This window comes from Paramacrobiotus metropolitanus, unplaced genomic scaffold (genome assembly GCF_019649055.1).
Source record: "Paramacrobiotus metropolitanus isolate TYO unplaced genomic scaffold, Prichtersi_v1.0 Parri_scaffold0000007, whole genome shotgun sequence".
Taxonomy (NCBI): domain Eukaryota; kingdom Metazoa; phylum Tardigrada; class Eutardigrada; order Parachela; family Macrobiotidae; genus Paramacrobiotus; species Paramacrobiotus metropolitanus.
The window spans coordinates 416934-436891 of record NW_026570227.1 but is presented as its reverse complement, the minus strand read 5'-3'; the positions used below and the strand labels follow the sequence as shown (position 1 = coordinate 436891).

Below are 19958 nucleotides of genomic sequence, written 5' to 3'. Positions count from 1 at the left end.
ACGGTTTTCAAAACAATGCTTACAAATCATTTAGCTTTAAAATGATATAAAGTATTACGAAAGAGTGATTCGGAGTGCGCGAAAGCGAAAGTTTTAGTGTACTTATCCCATTTTTGGCGCTATGTACCGGCCCATTTTTCCATTGTGTCACAGTGATGGCCACGTGAATACTGAATACCTTTCTTCTGGTGACATATGCAACCTTTTTTTTGTCTCACATGCCTTCCATCGGAACAAAGACGGAAAAGACATCATTTCACTGAAGAAAGGTACACTTTTTTCAGGTGGTGGCCGTTAAACGTATTCACACTGGTGCGGTGATAAAAAGTGCACATTCATAAACGAATAATGCAATAAATGCAACCCTTCACGGCTCGCTCAGATTTGCCAATGCACGCAAAAGTGCATTTTCCTAGTCTTAAGGATTATCACATGCATCCTGTACGGAAATCGTCCTCAAAGGTCAATCAATATACTCGTCGCTACGCTCTACAGTGGCGCGTATCCAAAATACGGTTAGGCGCAAGTAAAGACAGGTAATCACCAACAGAATCACAACCCAAATTTTCGCTCGCAGTGTTTTTCCTACGTCCATTTATTTGATCGAACAAAGTTCCTCGATGCATTCCTTCCGTATTGGTCATACGATTTTTGATTGAAAATAACAATGGTTGTATAAGTTTTAAAATGTATGATTACAGTCCATCATTTTGAGACATATACACTCACATATCCCCACTGTCCAACTGCGCGAAACTATCTAGACAATGTCCTGCAAAAACAGTTACACAACAAATTTGATAACATAAAACAGAACAATGCACTAATCAAAAGTAACAGAAACAATAAAAACCGTAAAATGTCCTTCATTAACGCAACATTTTATAAGAAAACGTGAGCGTCGCACAAGCCGACACCGGGGCATACCGGACCCCGGGTCGCTCGGCCGGTCGCACAGCACTCCACAGATTCAGCGCCGGATCGTACTCCTCCATCGCGGTCAGCGACATCCCGTCGCGGTTGCACCCTCCGCAGACGTACAGCTTGCCATGCAAGACGAACATACAGTGTCCGTAGCGCGGAAATCCTAGGCCGGCCACAAACTGCCATTGGGCGCCAGCTACGCCCAACTGCAGCCGCTCACAGCTGCCGAGAACGATCGTTCCCGCCGCCGAAACCGCGCCCACACCGCCTGTCACGTACAGGTAGCCGTTGAGGATTTTGGCGGCGAAGCTGCAGCGTGATTGCGACATCACCGGCAGATTTCGCCACTGGTCAGTGGCGGCGTCGTACGCTTCGACGGAGGCCAGGATGTCGCGGTTGCGGCCCTTCACGGGATACCCACCGCACAGATAGAAATACCGGTTCCACAGTCGAATGCCGCGTCTTTTCTGTGAAAAAAGCGGATGACTGTTGTCTGTTCTACAAGTGCAGTGCATTAGCCGTACATAGGTATGGCATACGAGGGGATGTCAGTAGCTCGCTTAGAAAATCCCTGTACTTGCTGCAGTCAGCCGGCTGGAGCATGACGTTGTGGCTATACAGGCCGGTCCGGAGTTAGAGCACGATAGAGAACAGCGAACAATGTAAATTCATGGGTTACGCCAAACAGCATACTACACCACGACACGCCCCACTCTTTAAACACGTAACATGCTTTTGGCTGGCTGGGGGCTTGGTGCACGCCATATATTTTAATGAGTATAATCGTAATTGCCTGGCGGAAGGTGGCTAAAAAACAGTCGGTGTAGTAAGGGACAATCTAACTGCGGAGCGCATTTACGCATCGTGGTAGACGTAGTGTAGTGGCCAGCGTGCTAAGCGCTAACATCGCGCTTATTATGCGTTAGCTGTTCTCTTTCGTGCTCTAACTCCGGACGGGCTTGTACATGGTGCTTATATATATCGAGCCAGATTTAGCCATATGTACTGCCGTACGCCACACTCCAGGCGGGTGACGGCAGCAATACAGGGGATTATCTAGGTGCGCTACTGACATCCCCTTTTGTTTAGATTACTCGCATAATTCGATTATTTCATGGTCTTATACGTTTTGATATATTGGTCAGCAGGTGTTCAAATTTAATCGAAATCAATAGTTTCATACAATCAGCCGTCATGTCTAAAACTATTTTAATAGGCAACAGCCAATGCACATATCGGTATGCTTTCACAGGATTACACTAATTAAAATTGTAACACCTCCACTATCCGTAGGCGTATATGAATATCGGGTTTTAGCCTCTTTAATAATACTCAGCTAAGAACTAACAAATAACAAGTAAACATAGGCTTATATAACGACCTAAGCCGGAAATAACAGGACATCAAGGGAATCGACCTATATCAGACAATCACGCATTGTCAGTACATCTGGCTCACAAGGGCATGAGAAAGGCAAAAACATGGACTATGACCATAGGTGCATGACCATAGGAGAAAACATATATGACCATAGGTTAACATCATTACATGACTAAGCTAGTTATGTAACATTGCCCCCTTCCCAGACGTCGCAGGTCCCTCAAGACATCAAGTCCGGTTATTCGTACGGTGCAGCGGGATGAAAATCCGTCCCTCCTCCTTGTCCGGTGGGTTAATCGCTTCATATCCCGGATCCTCAGGAGCGCTGACGTAAGTCACCGGTTCCGCTACCACAGTCGAACGTCCATGTCTCCGTTCGGCCAAGCGATTCACAATCCGCTTCCCGCATCCAGCTATCGGTCCACGACACTGAAATATCACCAGCACAATCAGCACTAGCACTACCACCGTAGTGATCGACCCAAACATCGTTTTGAACCAACGTATCTTAGACATTAGGTCAGGTACACTCGCTGACTGCTGCACGTTCTGGACGAACGATTCAACGTTCTCTACTCCGTTATGTTCCATTGCCCCGGCTAACTGGCCCAGCAGCTGAAACGTCATCGCATGTTCCTTCTCGGCGGCTGCTTCCAGCAAGGCCCCAGAAAGGTCAACGGTCTGATGGAAAAGCGCGAGCAACAGCTGTCGGTCAGCATACTGCACCGGCTGCACTGGTCGCCAATCTCCGTCTCTCCAAACGTGAGGAATCCCACGGAAGTTCACCGTATGCGACTGCCAGTAGCACTCTTGCCACTTAATCGCCGTGAATCCGTCGCGAGAAATCGTAAAGTTTCCCGGTCGCGGTTGTACGCCGCAGTAGACGGTGTTCTGCGCTTCGAACGTCAAGTTGAACGGTCGGCACTGCCGTAAAATTCCCATGGTCCCGAAGCTCTCCAAACTCTGACACTCTGTAAAGTGCATAGCACGCGCAGCCAAAATCGCGCCAACTTTCGAAAGTGAATGAAGATTTTAGATTTTAAGTCTACTTAACCGACAATCGACGGCGTTAACAGCTTCCGCAATGTGGTTCTCCTGCTCCACCACAGAGTCCATGATCCACTGTAGATGCTCAGGTAGGTATTGTTGTAGCGTCATCGGGGGTTCATTGGTTGCGCCTTCCGCATTCAGCGTCTTTCTTCCGACAGTTGTTGTAGCCACTGTCACGGGAAACGACATTATGGTGCGCGATGATCCCGACGGAAACCCGGGGTGTGTCCCACCCGCGAATCCCAGCAAGTTTCTTTTGCCTCTAAATGCCGAATCTTTGCCTCCCCCTCCAGCGACACTTTCTCCGGCGGTGTAGTTGAAATCCTGGAACAGGATCTTCTCCGCACGCGTCAGCACCACCAGCAGCATACTTGTTTCACCGACAACACGGAATGCCTTCGTTCCGGTCTGTTTGCACAAGCGCGCCATTGCGCCTAGAACAAAATCCATTTGCCGCGCAGTATCGCGGATTCTCATCACACCGTTTGTATCGTTATACAATTGACCGACTCGCCTGGTCAGCTGAGCCGTCTCGCACGGTCTCTGCGTTTGCGAAATGTCGTTCCATACCACGGTCCGGTGTGCCAGAATCGCGTAGCCCACGGTTCGATCCGTCGCTACCTCTTCGACGATACTCATAATCGGGCACGTTTTGCATTCCTGCTCCAGAGTCAACTCCTCCAGTTCACAGTTGTACGTAGTGTACGTCTTCGTAGAGTACCAGGCTCCTTCGCTCTTTGGTTCCGCTGTAAAAGACCAGACACTACCACGCTTCACCATCGAATTCACGCCGCATTTGAACGTGTTAGCCATGACCCAACAATCTCCTGATGCCAACGTCTTTTCCTTCGACGACTTTGTCGTGTCCCTCCAGCCCAGGAATCCTTCCTCGATGTGCAAAGGTCTCTTCCCATGCACGGCAGCTGAAGCCTTTGAACACGGTCCGGGCTTTATCTTCTGTATAGATGTCTTACTTGACCGGGGTGAACTTGACGGACGACATGTTGGTCCGGCGTTGCTCGTATCGCTCGAACCTGACGACACCGGCATGTCGTCGTGAAGAGCAGTCGCACACAGCCACCTCCAGTGCTGCGACTAAGGTTATGAACAACAACACCAACAGCAGCAAGCCGTTAAAGTGCTTGTATGAGCATGGGTCATACCGGTCCGGTGCCCTGCGCTCACGACCCGAACGCCACTATTCCGTTTCCGAGTTTTCCCGAGTCACCGGCGCGAGCATGTCCGCCTCCGCCGTTGTCACCACTTCAGTCAATCACAGGGGACAGCACTGGTGGTACTACAGGGGTCACCGCAGGGGCCGCAATTTCAGGGGCGCCCATCAGGTAGGTGGACGGCTCCTCTTCCGCTACCGTGTCCGGGACCTCGTCGTGGTCCGCCAGTTGCTTGGGACGCGCGACAGGAATCCGTTTTTCGCCGTCTTCATCCTCGGAGTCAACGAACATCTCGTTGCGATCCTTGAACAGCTTCATCTTTGACACGTGGGTGACGGAAACGTTCCTTTGTTTCCGGATCCCACAGGTTTCCACTTCGTAATTTACGGGCGACGTTTGCCTGAGTACTCGGTAGGGCCCATAAAAACGACTCAGTAACTTGGTCGCCTTACCGCGCTTTCCGGCAGGGTTGAAAACCAAAACGTAGTCCCCGTCTTTGTACGTCACTTCCGGGTGATCATCGTGAGCGAAGAGGTAGTTCTGCTTCCCCTCAATGCGCGCATTCGCCTTCGCGTGAAGCGCCTCCATCCGTTCTCCGACATCATACACGAATGCATCCGCTACTGTCGAAAAGGCGATGTCGACCGGCAGCGTCGGCTCCCTTCCGTACAGTAACTTGAATGGCGAATCGTTCGTGGTGTCATGCTTGCTGGTGTTTGTCGCGAACACCACAAACGGCAGCACCTTGTCCCAGGTGCGCTGCTCAGCGTCTATGAACTTCGACACCATAAGCGCTAGCGTCTGATTGTACCTTTCGCACGAGCCGTTGGTTTGTGGCATATATCCGCTTGTAGTAACGCGCTTCACTTCCAGTACGTTGTAAAGGTCATTGGCCAGCTGATTGACAAACGGTGTCTCCTGATCGCTCAGGATCCTCAAGGGAAACCGATCATTACGGTATTAAAAGGAGGTTTCGCGTATATATAATGAGAAGCTTTCTCTAATTTCGTTGGCAGAAGTGCTGTACCCCAGCCGAACAAGTTCAGTGCGGTCTAGTCAATCATTCCGAAAGCCTTCTCGCTTACATCGACAGCTGCTAAGCAGAAAGAAGACAAAGTGACTGCGATGATTGAGTCCTACGCAGTGAATACATGTACATTTACAAGTAAATAATGCTTTTGAAAACGTGTACAACTTATTTACCGGAAACTGCGACAAAATGATTAAAAGCTATTCGAACGCAGCGTGCTGCAAATTAGCTAAAGGGTTCGGCAAAATATACTGGGGCAAAATAGCTTAAGACTATTTGAGCGCAGTGTGAGGCAAAATAGCAAAAGGCTATTTTGCCCCACATACTGGGGCAAAATAGCCAAAAGCTATTTTGCCACAAAGGCTGGGGTAAAATAGCCACTTCGCAAACAAAATCCAGACCTCTTAAACAGTTATAATAGAACTGCTCAGCTCGTGGGGTGTATAGCAAGAGGTCTGGACTTCCTTCATGAGAACAGCATCATTCACGGGGACCGGAGGCCAGAAAATAAGGAAGTATAAGGCTATAACTGTACTGGAAGGGGGCCGGAAGAAACTGCTGAAAAGTGACTTGGATGGTTTAGTGCAAATGTAAGTCAGGCAAGGCAATACCACATGTTCGGCAGATATTTCGCATCTACATGGCACGATTCGCTTCATGTCACCCGAAATGCTGAGAAAATTTTCCCAGCAACCGACAGAGAGTCCGGGACGGAAAACTGATATTTGGAGTTTGGGTTGCATAATACTGGATATGGCCGAAATATCCAGTGGTGTGCAAGAAAAGCTACTCGTTAAAGATGGGAACACTGTAGAGAGCGTTATCAATAAGACAATAACCAGTTCGAGTATGCCTCGAGAATAATCAATGGTTACGTGCCCTTTGTGACCGACAAAAGTGCGCCAAATTTAGCCGATCTTATTCAAAAATACTTGGGTACACTTGCTGCGAATAGGATAGCAATGAAAAATGTCATATCTCAAGTACGAGGAATACAAGGTGTGCTATGTTTTTCCAATGGAAGGACGAATTCACAGTTAATAATCTTCGATCCTTTAACGCAGCGTTTAAGCAGTGAGAAAGTGGTCCGCCCTCCAAGAGTCTTAGTCACAAGCATGCTCATAGTTATTAGGCGGCAATGGCATAAAGCGGATGCAGAGCAGATCACTCCCTCCATCTTAACAAAATGGCGTTCCACTTGTGGAATATCCGAACAGGCACATGGCGTGCGCTACCACCTGTTCTGGGATTGACTGCTAGAAGAAAATCCATCACGGTCCACCGCAAGAGTTATATCTGGGACCAATATGCATGTTTAACGGAAATCGATATGGACACTGGCAGGATGGCAGCTCGAAGGAAGTGGCGACCTTTTGCTGACCGATAAAATGTCTACCCGACAATTTATTAAAACGACAACTCGATGCTCGATAGTATATTGATCGACTGCCTACTTATACAACATCGACATTTTGCTAACGAGATTCTGAAACATAGGGAATGTAAAAGGAAAACATCATAACATAAGAGAACAGAAGAACAGACACAAACTGGAAAATCCTCATGCAAAAAAAACGCCTTAAGAAACCTAAAAAACCTAGGAACCCAAGAAATGTAAGGTAATAGAGACACAAAATAACGCCAGAACCTGAGAAAAATTACCTAATAATCCAAAAAAAAACTAAGAAACTTTAGAAAACGAAAAAAAAACGCTGTAAAAGCGAAAAAAGCTATAAACCGGACGGATAAGCAAGCTGCCGGTCAAAGAAAATTAGAAGTTTTTGCAAGAAGTTTCGCAGCCAAATTGTGTAACCGGGAATTGGTGGTCAGCAATGTGTCGGTAAGCAAAATATCGGGAAGCAAAACGGGCGCCACGGAATTGGCGTGCTACCAGGTTGAGTGTTTGGCTCTGCTAATTCCAGAAAAACAGATTCTCTTTTACGGACAATCAAGACAGTGACCATTCGAGCCTTATTTCCGTTTTACAGGGTGTCTTCCTCTGTCGAAGCAGTGGCCAAATGTGGCCAGCAGATGTATTACGCTACATCCACCAGCCTCTACCGGTACGATGCACTTACCGGCGAATGGGCAGCCTTACAAAATCTCCCAAAAAAAGCGGACAAATTTGCAATGGTTGTGGTTAACAGTTGCGCATACATGATCGGTGGATGTTTTTGGGGAGGTACCCAGACTGTGTCGTCTGACTGCGTATTGCAGAGCAGTTCTTCGATACTGGTACATGGAATTGCGCTTATTGTCTCAACCAGTTGCATGCGTCTGACTGAACCTTGATACTGGTGCGGGGGAAGAATAAACCCGCTCAGACATCCGAGATAATAATTGCCCTGCTGCTTCTGTTATTTATGAGCGAATATTTGTCTGCTGCGGCAGGAGCCATGCAAAGAAGAATAGCTCCGAATGCTATTTAAAATACACGTTTTTGGTGGGCTATTCTGCTTACCTGGGCAAAAACCAAGGTAAAACGACACAGCTACCGCTCACTGGGAGATCAGTGTCTGTTTATCCGTTTGCTGTGGAGACGATGGGAGTTCTGGGAGAAGCTGCTAAGGAATTAGTTAGCTTCTTTGGGCGTCTGATTAGGGAAACACAGGCGAAAGCAAATCCACGGCATTTCTTAAACATCGGATAAGTTTGGCTATTATGGAGGGAAACGCCGCAGCATTTGGGCACTCTGCCAGGAAGGAATAAGCTTGTTAGCGGAGAATTTGGTTGTTTTTTGCAGTTTTAATACAGCAGTGTGCACAGTAGTATTGTTGCCCTACCGTGAATGTATGAAGCTTCAAATTTATTAAAAAGTGTTTAGGTTAAAACAACTAGTGATTTAAGACTGGGGAATATCGAATGTGATGTGCTGTCAATATTCGTCGATGTCAAAAGATTACAAGTTACCGCTGACAATTTCCCCTGATTTTGACATCCATGAAAAACCTTAGTTGCAAATTTGTCCGGATATTATTCGCATGCGAATCTGAATGGCAGTTTACGGATGTAGTTTAGAGACAAACGGGCTGATTAATCGAAAACTCGGTGCGAGAAAAATCAAAAAAATTCGGATTGTCAACAAAGGGCACTTTACTACAGTCAGCTGGAAAGTACAGATCTTTAACCGTATACCCAGAACTAGCAAGCACGTTTCTGACGCGGAAAACTTCAGCATCCTTAGTTTCCGCAATCAGCGCTCGATTGCTTTTAATCCATGATCGAAACTGCGCAAACTGGCAGTGGCAGTGGAGATACTCGATAAATCGCAAATAACGTACATCCAGTCTTTGCGGCTGCTCTCCCCACTGCCTACCGTTACCGTACATAGAAACTCCAAACTCCAGACTCAGCACTCTTAAACTGGGCAAACCAGCGAAAGCGTTCCACTCCAGTGACTGAATCGTGCTTCGCCGGAACAAAACGGTTGTTAGTCTCTTTAGTCCCGAGAAGTCCTTTTGCCGTACAATCAGATCTTGACAATTTTCCAACGTTAATTTTAGTAGATTGAAGAAGCGAAATTCGACCAAACTAGTCGTGGAATTACTGGCGGAGCAGAAAGCCAGGACGAAAACTATCACTTGCCGGCGAATTGGTGCAAATATTTTTTTATCGAAATCTGCCATATCATACCAGGCCAAGGTCACAGCATGGAGTGATTTTCTGACTTCCGTTAACAATGGAAGTAGTCTGCTCAACCGCGGGTTTCTTTCACATTTTAGGGTTAGGAATCGCTTGTTAGTGCAGTCAGAATGGCTGTGGAAGCAGGCGTAACGTTGTAACAATGCGCACTGTTCATTGCTGAAATCAGTGGGAATGAATTCCGGAAACGGCTCTGCATGCACAGTCTTCTCACCGATCGTGCAGTTATAAGCTACATGCAGCTTAACCACATCTGCGACGCTTAAGCCTCGTCTCTGTCCCATTTTAACGTTACTTCTCTTCCTGGGAAGTAGAACAGGTTGGTTTGTGCTGGCGAAATCGTATGGTCCAAAATGCATGACTGATTCTAGATCGTACGCAGTTTTATAAGAAGGCATCTGTGGTAGTACGCGAAACAGTCCTGTTACGTTCGTGCTGTTTGCGTTGAAATATACGTATTTGTCGCGGTCCGGCCGTTGATGTTCATGAAAGAATCCGAGCGAATGGAGTACCAAATGCTGAATTATCCCACCAGAAAGACAAGCTGGAGTCAAAGTGATAATTTGCGCGCCTCCTTGCCGTCCAACAGGAGACTGGCACCCAGACCCTGAATTTCTGCAGTAAAGAATTTAAATGTTAATTAAAAATAGGGCCAAACTGGTAACAAGCGCATAACGCGATTCGCTCACGCGCTTGATGGTTGAAAAAATATGAAATCAACTTCTGACGTCTTCTTGACGAAATCGACACAGTCCCCTGTTTTGATGTGAATTCCATGTAAAGCGCGTTGAATCATCCCGGTGTCTCGCCAGTCTGCAATTGCAAGCATATATATATATATATATATATATATATATATATATATATATATATATATATATATATATATATATATATATATATATATATATATATATATATATATATATATATATATATATATATATATATATATATATATATATATATATATATATATATATATATATATATATATATATATATATATATATATATATATATATATACAGATTTTACCAATTCTACCGGTTAACTACAGATTCTACCAATTTCGACATCTTTGGACTCTTCTCGCAGGCACAATGCGTGCGCTTGTGCTACTTTATGTACGCATTTGACATACCACAATGAGATTTTCACAACACGTTTTTAAAGTGTAAACTCGATTAAGTTATTTTCAAGTGTAAAAGTTGCTAACTGAAAGTCGATATTTTGCGGAAGTAATAACGATTGTAGCAGATTCTAAAGAATTCTACTGAAGCACAAAGCTCTGGGTGATTCAAATGACTAAAGTATTGTGGAGCGTTTTTTTGACAAAACTCAACCTATCCCGAAAAAACAAAGTTTTCGACACCGGAAGTTACCTTGATTGATTTTAATCGAGATGAGACAACATTTATCACAAAAACGCTTCACAATTCTCTTTGAAAATGGTTTTTCTTTAGTCTGATCAAAGTTTGAAATTTTCTGAAATCCGTCCTAGCGGTCGACCATATTCAATATATTGTACTTGTTCTTAGTAGACAGATTAAATGCTATACGAGTACTTTGGAAAGACTGTTGTCTGTTTCAGCAATGTTTTGTGCAGAGGGTCTTAAATTACTGTAACTAAATAATTTTTTCTCGGATTATATACTATAAACCTGAATAAATCTGGCTGGATGTCGTCCTGGTCGATCGTCTAAATGTCAGAATAAAAGGAATTTAATGAAGTCCGCCGAAACAATTACTTTTACTAACCAACTCATGCAGAAGAATTAATAAGAATTACGTTTTATATGGTAATTTTTTACTACGAAATGATATTTGGAGATTAAAACATAATTAACACACACTAAGATATCGTGTAATAACTGCTACCAGGCATCTGCCGAATAAGTCAGACAAGCAGTCGAACGTGTAACTCACCAAATTTTTCGCTTACTGAATAAGGAACAATTCCTTTTTCCCAAAAGCGATGAACAGGCAGCAGGCCAGTAGTGTGAGCCAGCTCGCTCGTGTTTAGCCATTGGTCATCCTGAAAATCCCTGCCTCCGTGGCGGTTTTGTGCGACAGTAAGGATTTGTGATCGGCGCTCTTTGAAAGTGCTCTTGTGAACGTAGGGCGCTAAAGGAGAAAAACTGAAAGGGCGCAGCCTTCCGCCGTACTTCGACTTTCTTTACAACGGATCAACTTAAGCGCAACTCAATAGTACTACTACGTGGTAGCCGTCGTGCTCAACGAGCAGTCAAAAATGATGGCCGGCCATCTTAACGGATTTGGCCCGGTACATACAATTCGTGTACATCCACGGGAACTTCAGCTGTCGCGCACTTTCAAACACTTTTTTGCATTGCTTTAAAGCATTTTGTAGCCCAAAGAATTGTATACGTAGTCGTGAAATCTGTTTGCGCGCGCAACATCCGGTTGCGGAGGTACGAGGGTAACAAAATTCCAAAAAGTTTCAATGCATTCAGGTTTACCAAAAGTCTCATTATGGCGTGATCCCTTTCAAATTTTGCAGGTAAATGCATATAACCATGAAGATTGTTTTGTTACGGATCCAGACTTCTACGATTTTTTTCGAATTTTAAAATAAATTTTCAAGTACTTTTGGCTACAAAAATACCATAAAGCAATGCAAAAACGTGTTTGGGAGTGCGCGACAGCGAAAGTTCCCGTCAATGTACACGGATTTAGTGCTATGTACCGGGCCAAATCCCTAAATGAGTAAGCAAATGAAGTGCCCCGATTTTCGAGCAGCTGTTTGTGCACATATGTATGAGCAGTGCGCAGCGTCCGACTGCTTCTCACTGGCGGCAGAGCATAGCTCTCCTTAAAACACTTTAAACCGCAGCCGGGATTTGTCCTCCACTAGAGGACGCTGTGCACAGTTTGTCCATAAACGGCTACTGCAAAATCGGGGCACTTTGTTTACTTACTCACTAAGATTGCCGGCGCTCGTCAGATCGAGCATGCAATGGCACATATGCAGCTATGTTATTGGCTCTGACTCACCTACACTAAATATATTTTAGGCAGCGGATCATCACCTACGTATTTCAATATCTTGATAGTAACTAAAATTTCAAAACGAACTATATTACGTAGTTTCATCTGACGTTTGCACGTATATTTACAAACGTACTAGTCACCCAGTGAGAACAAAACGCTCGGGTAAAACACTTTCAGCCAGATTTCACACAAAGACGTATCATGGGAACAGGCAGTTTTCATCATGCGAGAGTTTGTCAGGTCGGGACTTGGGATTTGCATATTTATGTGCAAACGTGACATGGAAGTGGTGAGTCACCACTGGTGATTACGAAGAATAGTCCATTTTGAAACTCTTGCACTTGCACCTTCAGCATATTGAAATACGTGGGTGATTTGTTTGTCAAAAGGACAATTATCGCAGAATGACCGGTTTTTGAGTAAAGTCGAAGGATAAATCTAAACGTTCAACAATCTGTGCAGTTATGACTTTTATCTGATTACGCCAAATACGAAAGTTCCCACTGGTTAAGTAGTTGACTCCAATTACCAATTTTTCAGGTTATACTGGTACCTGACTTTGATTGATTGACTGGAGTTTCGAAGACTACGAGCAGACTGCTTCGCCAGAAAAATTATAGTTGTCCATGTCAGAGTGCTGACTTTCGATGGCTTAAACAAAAACAAAATTCCTCAAAATAGCCTGTAGCTTTTTATTCTTTTAACCTGAAGTTCGGCCAGGATAAGGAAAACCGAAAAGGGTTTAGAGAAAAATATATTTTGAAATCAAATCAAGAAAGCAGTTTGCAAGAATGAGACAAGTCGAAAAAGAATTTCAAGTCAAAACATACTCAGGTACTTGACGGGTCGGCTTACTTTACCTGATCTTTGGCTTTGCCACCGTGAAAACCTCTGTTTTTGCCGTTACCGTATTACTTCAACGTTGCAAAACGCCGTTGCGAAAGACTTTGTTGCTAATAAACTGTGTGGAAATCAGCGCTATGCCCTATGCCTATGCAGTAAGACCTATGCAGTACTGCGCAATAATACCTTCCAGGCTTCAAAAAAAGAAATGCAGTGCGTACCTTCCCGAATGCGAATTTTTGGTTCTGCCTTTGTGATGCTGTCATAATTCTGGTCCCGTTTTTGCAGGACCGGTGCAGCGGTTGCCGTCTCGTTGATGCAAACCGGTCCATTAATGGTAAAGTTCTTCTGCGCAAAGTTGATGTCCTTGGGGCGAGTAGCAAATGGTTCAGCGCTGCAGTCCACCGGAATGTATAATTTCTCTTTCTCAAAACATATCAAAATGTCCGCCGTCGTCGCGGCTTCGAGCAGCACAGAGCGTACAGGGCGCTTCAGCATGTAGAATCCATGCAGTGAGGAGTTTCGAATGCCCCACGTAGAATAGCACTCTCTGATCTGTCCATCCCGCGTGTCGCTGTTTGTTGTGGTCAAAACTGATTGAATCGAAGAGATGTACTCCAGTTTAGGGATGAGTGTGGACGTCCACCATGAACGAAACCATTCGTATTCGCAGCTACAGTGGAGCTGCCAGAGATACTGACGCGTGCCAATCGACCAGTGTACAGCATCACTCAGTGCGGCTTCCAATGACAAAATACTTAAACCAGGTAAATAACTAAACGACCCGCGCTCCAGAGAAGACAGTGTGGATCTGTAGAAGAGAACCATGTATAAATATGGCATTCCAGCAAAATCATTCTTGCTAATAGCCAAAGCGTGGCAGTTTTCCAGCATAAAATGTAACAGATTAGAAAACTCCAGTCCCGAAAGCTTGCCCACGGTGCGGCGATCCATGCATCTGCGTATACCGAGACTGTATGCTCGTGTTCGAATTATGGAGAATGTCGGATAAGAAATATAATCACCGTCTGCCAGAATGATTTTCACGCCACTGGACGAAAATTTGCCAAGTTATAGGTCATGTCCTGCAGTTCGCGGCTGGTGATGTCCGCCTGGCAGCGAATGGTCAAACTGTGCATGTGATGGTCGGCATGAGAGCAATAGCCGCTGGGGTCATCCCCTTCTGCGCTTTCAGCAGGCCAACATTTCCTGTTGAATTGGGTGAGACATTCAGCCAGCGTCGTGTTAAGTTAACACGACGCTGGACTGTTAAGTATAGAGCGTGATGGGAGCAGAATGCCTGCATCATCGACCACACCATTCGATTCATTTTGCTGACACCTCGACGGCGCATTAATTGAGAAATTCACCTGGGTGAAATCTATCATGCTCAAATTAGACGGAAATGGGTCGGCTGCGCAATCAATAGGAAGAAAAACCTCCGCAATGAGAAGATCTGTGTTAAAATAAGGCAACCAGGCATTGCTGACGTTCGAAGAGACTTTGATGATTTTGATTTTCCTCGTCTCCCACCAGTGGCGTAGCCATGCGAGTTCACAGCTGCAATGCAGATAATTCAAAAACTTCTGTATGTCTGCAGTAAAATACGGGAATTCGTGAATTTTAACATGCCATGCAATAAGACGCAGCTGCTCGAGGTTAGTAAATGTGTCCTTTTCCAAATGGACCAGCGTTGTGTTACTGAACCTGATTATCCTCAGTTGTGGAAAATGCGCAAAATCTTGTTTCCTGACAATCATCTTGCGGCAGTCCAACATATCGAAGTTATTCAGGTTGATGAAACCAAGCGACGGCAGTCGCGATGTTGCCTGCGGCACTGTGCACGCCATCATAATCAATGCGGTTACTTGCTCAGTAATGGGACGGAAAGGTTCGGGAGTTATTTGCGGTTCTGCCAAAACGATTCCAACTGCACGGGAAGGATATTCGGCCATAGCTAACGCCATGTTCCACAAAAAATCCGCATCGGCCTCCAACATACAAATGATGAAAAACATCCGGGACGTCCTACAGCCGACCCTGTCGATTGCAAAGTGTCCACAGTGCTCATTGAACTGCAACTCACACTCTTCGGGAGTTAAGGGAGTCCCGACAAACCGTAGAGGTTCTTGTCTGGTCGACACGGGCTTTCCGGAGTCCACCTGGCATTTGTATGCAGACCGCAGCTTAGCCGCATCGCGCACAGTCAGCCGTTTTCGCTGTCCCATCGACATTTCGAAGCCGGCAAACCGCGGTACGATAATCGGAACATTGAGAGACTTAGCGAAATCAAAGGCTCCGTAGTGCATTATGGACTCCAGATCGTATTCGATTCCGTATGTCTTCGCCTCTGGCTTAATGCGGAAGTTGGCCTCGTGACCCTCCGTTATCGCGTTGTGGTTGATTTCAATGTAAGCATCGCGGTCCGGTCGGGAGTGCTCATGAAGCATTCCCAGCGCGTGCAGAATTTCGTGCTGCACAATTCCCGTCACGATGCAGGAAGCGTTCACGTCATCTCTCAAGAAAAGCGGCTGCCCTGCACCCCGGCTGCCACGATTCATTCCGAGAATGGATGAACAGCTGCAAGTCGAATGTTTTGACATCACAGCTAACGCAAGTATCAAATGTGCAACAACGAAAAGAACGAAAAAATACTTTTTCGGAAATCTGATTCAAAGTCTACGCAGACGCTCCAGAAAACGGCCCAGGCTTAAACTCTGACTCGGCTTCTGACCACTCATAGTCTGACTCTGACTACTCAAAGTCTGACTCTGACCGCTCAAAGTGTGACTATGATTCTGAAGGTTTCTTAGGTTTTTTCTTAGGTTTCTTATGTTTCTCAGCTTTTTAGGTTTTTAAGGTTTCTTAGGTTTTCTTAGGTTAAGAAACCTAAGAACCCTAAGATTCTCAATCTCAACCTCAGTTTTAGTGGTCAGAGTATTGCTGTTAGAGTCAGACTTTGATGGTCTCAGTTTGAAGGGTCAGATTGAGACTTTGTCCAGTCAGAGTGAGACTTTTAGTAGTCAGAGTCAGAATTTTTGCGGTCAGAGTCTGAGTCAGAGTCAAAGCTTGGGCGCGGGCCTTTTAAAATGGCTACACAGCCCAGTCCATGGCACTGTTTGTTGTATGCAGTCTGCTGAAGACTTTTCTCTTCCCATTTGTGTGGTGTTTTCTTCGCAGCGATTACTCCAACATGGATTTTGCGACCATGGACAGTAGATAGTGCTGTCAATTGCATGGCTGTACATATGTTTCTCCATGCTCTTGTTTGTGCCGAATTTCAACTGTTTCATTTACATATATTTGTGCGAGGACATTTATGTCGTTATGCTGTTCGCAATTACATATAAGACGTATTTCTGACCGTTGGCCAAGTAGGGGTCAGATGAAAAGCACGGCTAGTATACCCTGCAGGAGCGGACATGTGAGATGTTACTTTAGCGGCTCGGTGCCCAGAGCTTGTGTGCGGTTAGGCAGCGCATGTGGCGTGTGATGTGTGCACTGCCTTCGCATGCGGTGATGCGAACGCATGGCAAAGGACGTGCGCAGCGTGTGTTTTCCTGAATGCAAACCCTGTAGTAATGGTATACTGTATCCGCTAGACGAAATTGCACCACTTTTAGATCCGGTCGTTGCCTGCCCCTGGAGGGCACTGAACACGAGCCTTCCTCCCACCGGGGGCGCTCACTTTGCCTTTAAATATCCTACTCCAGCCTCTGCCAAGGGCACATCGAAAAGACAACAACCCGGCGTCATCAGTAGAAAAATATCAGAGCTCTGACATTGCGCTCTTACTATACTTCTTATGTGATTGTCTTGCGCTGCTAAGAAAAAGAAAACTGGCAAGAACAGTGAGAAAGGAAAATGTCGGTAGTATCAAAGTGGAAATGGTTGTAAATCGAAAACATTTTTGCACGGAGCAAAGTGTGTATATCGAGCTAGCATTTTTTCGTACACCAGACTCTGTGGTGCAATCTGGTCTAGCGGCTACAGCAACTTGGTGCATGTTGTATAACCTTTTCAAATTGTATGCGAGAACGAGTGTAAATTTCGAATATGTATATATACGCGATATATAATGCGTTTTTTGGGAACCGGCACATTGGTCGGGAAAACCGCTGCCAAGGTGGAATAACAGCCGGCTTTTCTCCTTACTGAACTGTTAGAATTTATATTATGATATTATTATAGTCACGGGAACAGAAACCGGAAGCGTCGCACACACTGTTGTCAGTTCTGTTGTTGTTCTGTTCATCAATGTTATACAAGCAGGTTGCTTATATAGCACACGGCACATTCACGATATTAGTAAGTTACTGCACCTAAACATCTGATAAACAAGGGGATTGGTGACCTGGGTGCACCGTACAGTCATAGATTAGTTAGTAGGACAATGGTCATAGTTCACAAGTACATGACACATCATGAGTGTATATTATATTGGTAATATAATTTCTAACTTGAACGCTCTGCAGACATATTGCTTAACGGTTTATCGACGGCAGTAATCTTCACCTCCCTTTCTTGGCATTTCTTGTTGTTTAGCCGAGATCTCACATGTACAAATAATTGGTTTTAATTATGACGCTTACTTGTTGCCCTGCTGAAAAGATACGAAGTCGTCCTCTACAGTTCTCTTGACGAAGCTAATGCAGCCAAATGTCGCTTCTTCAATCCTGCGCATGGCATCCTCAATGAGAAATCTGCTCGATGCACCTGTCAGTAGAATTTTGATAGTGTTTTCCCGGAATTCACTGTTAGCCGGGATGATGTTGAGGCAGACACTCACCAAATGCGGAACTGATTATGTACGGAACTTGTCCTCCCGACCAGAACGTGATCCTTTCTCTTTGGGTATCTGCAGCATCACAAGTCTGATATAATTCGTTCGCATATATTTCGTTTTGGATTTGAGCTCCTTTCTTGATTTTACAACTTGACATTCAACATTCTGACATTGAAGAACTTGTTTCACCCTACACGTCGAGATTCGCCTTGACCGTTGTGACTACACCGACAGTATCGCTGACAGGCTGGTGCGTGCCCTTCGACCATCAACCACTAACTCGCTCACCTTTCCACCGGTGATAGAAGGCAGTATCCTAATATACGTCCCACGAGATTTTATTAAAAAAAATTATGATGATCAACCACCTGCCAGTGTAACGAATCAGTTAGTACGAGTGTTCTACATAATATACCGCATATCAGTTTACTAATACTTACCCGAGTAGTCATCGTATTTATCGAGTAAAGGCTCTAAAAGATCGTGGCGCAGTACTATACGACTAAACCATCAGCGTCCTACCGTTAACAACCGATGCATGGGCATGATTGGCTTGATAGATTGCGGGACTGTCGTAAATGGCGCTAGCATACATAATATCGTCCTGCAGTACATTTATAGTGCTCCGCTCCGACAAAAGCTCATGCAGTGGCGCTTCGCTGTTCCAGTCTACAGGCAAATTGTTATGTAGCTCTTTGTATTTCAAATAAATGCAAATCAGCAGAGCAGGTTCCTGTTTACCGTCGGGAAGGAAATCATCTTCCACCTCATCAAGGTAATCTCGCGCGTCCCAGTATGCCGACAAGCGTGGCGCAAGAATAAGACAGATTACTACAGCCAAATGATACATTTGAACGAAATTTCTGAAAACCGTCCACAAAAACTGTGGCGTTTTTGGTTGGAAGTTCTGTTTAAACTCTTCAGTCCCGCTGCCGTGCTTATAACAAGCTTACTTCAGCAACCATGATGATTTCTATCAGCTACAAGCCTACAGCTAACAGCCCCGTATCTTGTGCGCATATCAGGATCTACTGGGTCGAACCGTATTAGTGCATGATTCAAACGATAGCACTGTCTATTGGCCTAACCTCTTCGGCTTGCTAAGTCGCTGTAAACAAGCGGAAATCCCCCCTCCCCCCTTAAATTCGTCACTAATACTGTCCATTCCTCAAGGACATGCTCACACAGCCACCTGCAAGAAAGTAATATCTACTCGAGTAACCTAAGAACTGCAAAAACAATTACACTCTGAATTACCTAACATAAACCGAGCAACGCACTAATGAAAAATAAACAGCGGCAATGGTAAGGACCACACCCTGGCAATCGGTCTACCGTTGCCGAGTTTGTTGCTGGAGGAAGTGTTTCTGTCTGAACACCATGAACCGAACGCGCTGTCACCCGTTGCAGTCTGGAAAGCGGAGTGGTGAACTGATGCGCACAAACGAGTTTTGATGGCATGGTTACGCGGTGTACACTGTACAGTTGCATCTTCAAGCACATCAGCCGGGCAACACGGACCATAACGTTGGAGGACGTCTATTGGGATAAAGGTAGACGATGTCACACCTATCCGGAAAGAGTGACATAAGCCGGATGGGCTCTGGGGTATATTAAGCCCATTCTGAAAGATGCCGGGGTACGCATCCCGCGACTAATCCTGTCCCGACACTGGTTGGCCACGGCGCTCGAGGGTACTTTGGATGACTGCCTACGTGACATCAGCAGATTATACCGCGAATTCGCGTCGTGCTGCGAGCGCATGTAGCCGGCAGGAAGGTTGACGGGTTGATGGTTGACGATCAATGAAGGTCATCAACCTTTCTCTAAAGGTCATCAACCTTTCTGATCAACCTTTTCTAAAGGTCATCAACCTTTCTGATCAACCTTTTCTAAAGGTTATCTACCTTTCTGCAAAAGGTTTTCCACCTTTTTGGCGAAGATTATCCTCATAGCTGCCCAACTTAATATTTATTAATTTAATCTTTCGGCTTACTCTTAGTCTGCCTAAGCTGTCTCAACCTTAAATTTTTATTTCTCAGAATTTCTTTCTCGGTATCCATTGATTTGAAAATGGCGCAACGGTGTGCTTTTGGAGACGTTGCGATCATATGAA

General features: G+C 45.3%; 1 protein-coding gene across 4 annotated transcripts; it reads right to left on the bottom strand.

The window, feature by feature from the left end:
- Positions 1-8529: 8529 nt before the first annotated feature.
- LOC129582265 (uncharacterized) lies at positions 8530-18744 on the bottom strand. Of its 4 annotated transcripts, XM_055473751.1 has the most exons (8): positions 18584-18744; positions 18365-18511; positions 17846-17914; positions 17649-17772; positions 13278-15636; positions 11128-11325; positions 9888-10011; positions 8530-9813 (listed from the first exon to the last, which is right to left on the bottom strand). In XM_055473751.1, exons 5-8 carry the CDS (start codon positions 14008-14010, stop codon positions 8571-8573), a joined length of 2298 nt encoding a protein of 765 aa, XP_055329726.1. In that variant the 5' UTR covers positions 14011-15636; positions 17649-17772; positions 17846-17914; positions 18365-18511; positions 18584-18744; the 3' UTR covers positions 8530-8570. The 4 variants fall into 4 exon arrangements, with proteins under 4 accessions (XP_055329726.1, XP_055329727.1, XP_055329729.1 ...); XM_055473752.1 differs by lacking the exon at positions 11128-11325; XM_055473754.1 differs by lacking the exons at positions 8530-9813; positions 9888-10011 and having other exon boundaries at positions 11039-11325.
- Positions 18745-19958: the final 1214 nt, after the last annotated feature.

Bases quoted from the DNA above. Each gene is read 5' to 3' on its own strand.
- LOC129582265 (XM_055473751.1), bottom strand. From the start codon at position 14,010: ATGGATCGCCGCACCGTGGGCAAGCTTTCGGGACTGGAGTTTTCTAAT. The intron at 11,326-13,277 runs GTACGCACTGCA...TTTCTCCTTTAG, and splicing joins AAAAATTCGCATTCGGGAAG to CGCCCTACGTTCACAAGAGC. The intron at 9,814-9,887 runs GTGAGCGAATCG...TCTTTACTGCAG, and splicing joins TTTTTTCAACCATCAAGCGC to AAATTCAGGGTCTGGGTGCC.